Source organism: Apaloderma vittatum, unplaced genomic scaffold (assembly GCF_000703405.1).
Source record: "Apaloderma vittatum isolate BGI_N311 unplaced genomic scaffold, ASM70340v1 scaffold34812, whole genome shotgun sequence".
In the NCBI taxonomy this organism is placed as follows: domain Eukaryota; kingdom Metazoa; phylum Chordata; class Aves; order Trogoniformes; family Trogonidae; genus Apaloderma; species Apaloderma vittatum.
In genome coordinates this window covers 1547-2120 of record NW_009702499.1, presented here as the reverse complement: position 1 = coordinate 2120, position 574 = coordinate 1547, and the positions used below count along the sequence as shown (strand labels likewise).

At 46.3% G+C, this 574-nt stretch overlaps 1 protein-coding gene across 1 annotated transcript in view; it reads right to left on the bottom strand.

Moving 5' to 3' along the window:
• Positions 1-511: 511 nt before the first annotated feature.
• The window catches only part of BET1L (Bet1 golgi vesicular membrane trafficking protein-like), a gene marked incomplete at its 5' end in the record, with an annotated part of 1275 nt that continues 1212 nt past the window's right edge, over positions 512-574 (bottom strand). The window contains 1 exon segment of the mRNA XM_009864282.1: positions 512-574. This exon segment is cut by the window's right edge and continues 30 nt beyond it. Coding sequence (XP_009862584.1) covers positions 512-574 — 63 coding nt within the window.

The window sequence follows — 574 nt, the reverse complement described above, 5'->3', positions numbered from 1 at the left end:
AAACTGAGACCACACTGGAGCGGCCACACTGGAATGTAAATCACACATTCGTGCTTCCAAATCTCGTAAATCAGCATCCTAAACTCTCCAGCTTCCAAAGCTCGGCTGCTTTGTTAAAACTTCTGAGTGACCGACAAGTCTGTGGGTGTGTCAGCCGCATCTCCTCACAAGCCTAGTGCCGACGGTCAGCAAGGGGGGTAACACAAAAGCAGCCCTTAAAAATCGACCGCGAGACACGGACAACAAGGCAAGAGGTAAAGGCGTGAGCATTTATCAATATCAAAATTGTGTTATACATGAAAATTCAGTTAGAATCAAATATACTCATTTTATGAAGAGATGTCTGAGACCAGCCAGAACAATGACACGAAGCAGGTGGGAAGACAAATTACTTGGAAGGTCTGTCCGGAACATCTCAGAGACTGCCCCACGGGGCAGACTGAGACAGGTGCCGATCAGGGCTGTCAGTCGGCATTATTTTTGGTTCTATAAAACTTGCAGAATAAGGAGCTCAAGTCCCTGCTTTGGACACGAGATAGTAGAGGATGAAGAAAACAATGATCAGTCCTGCTGA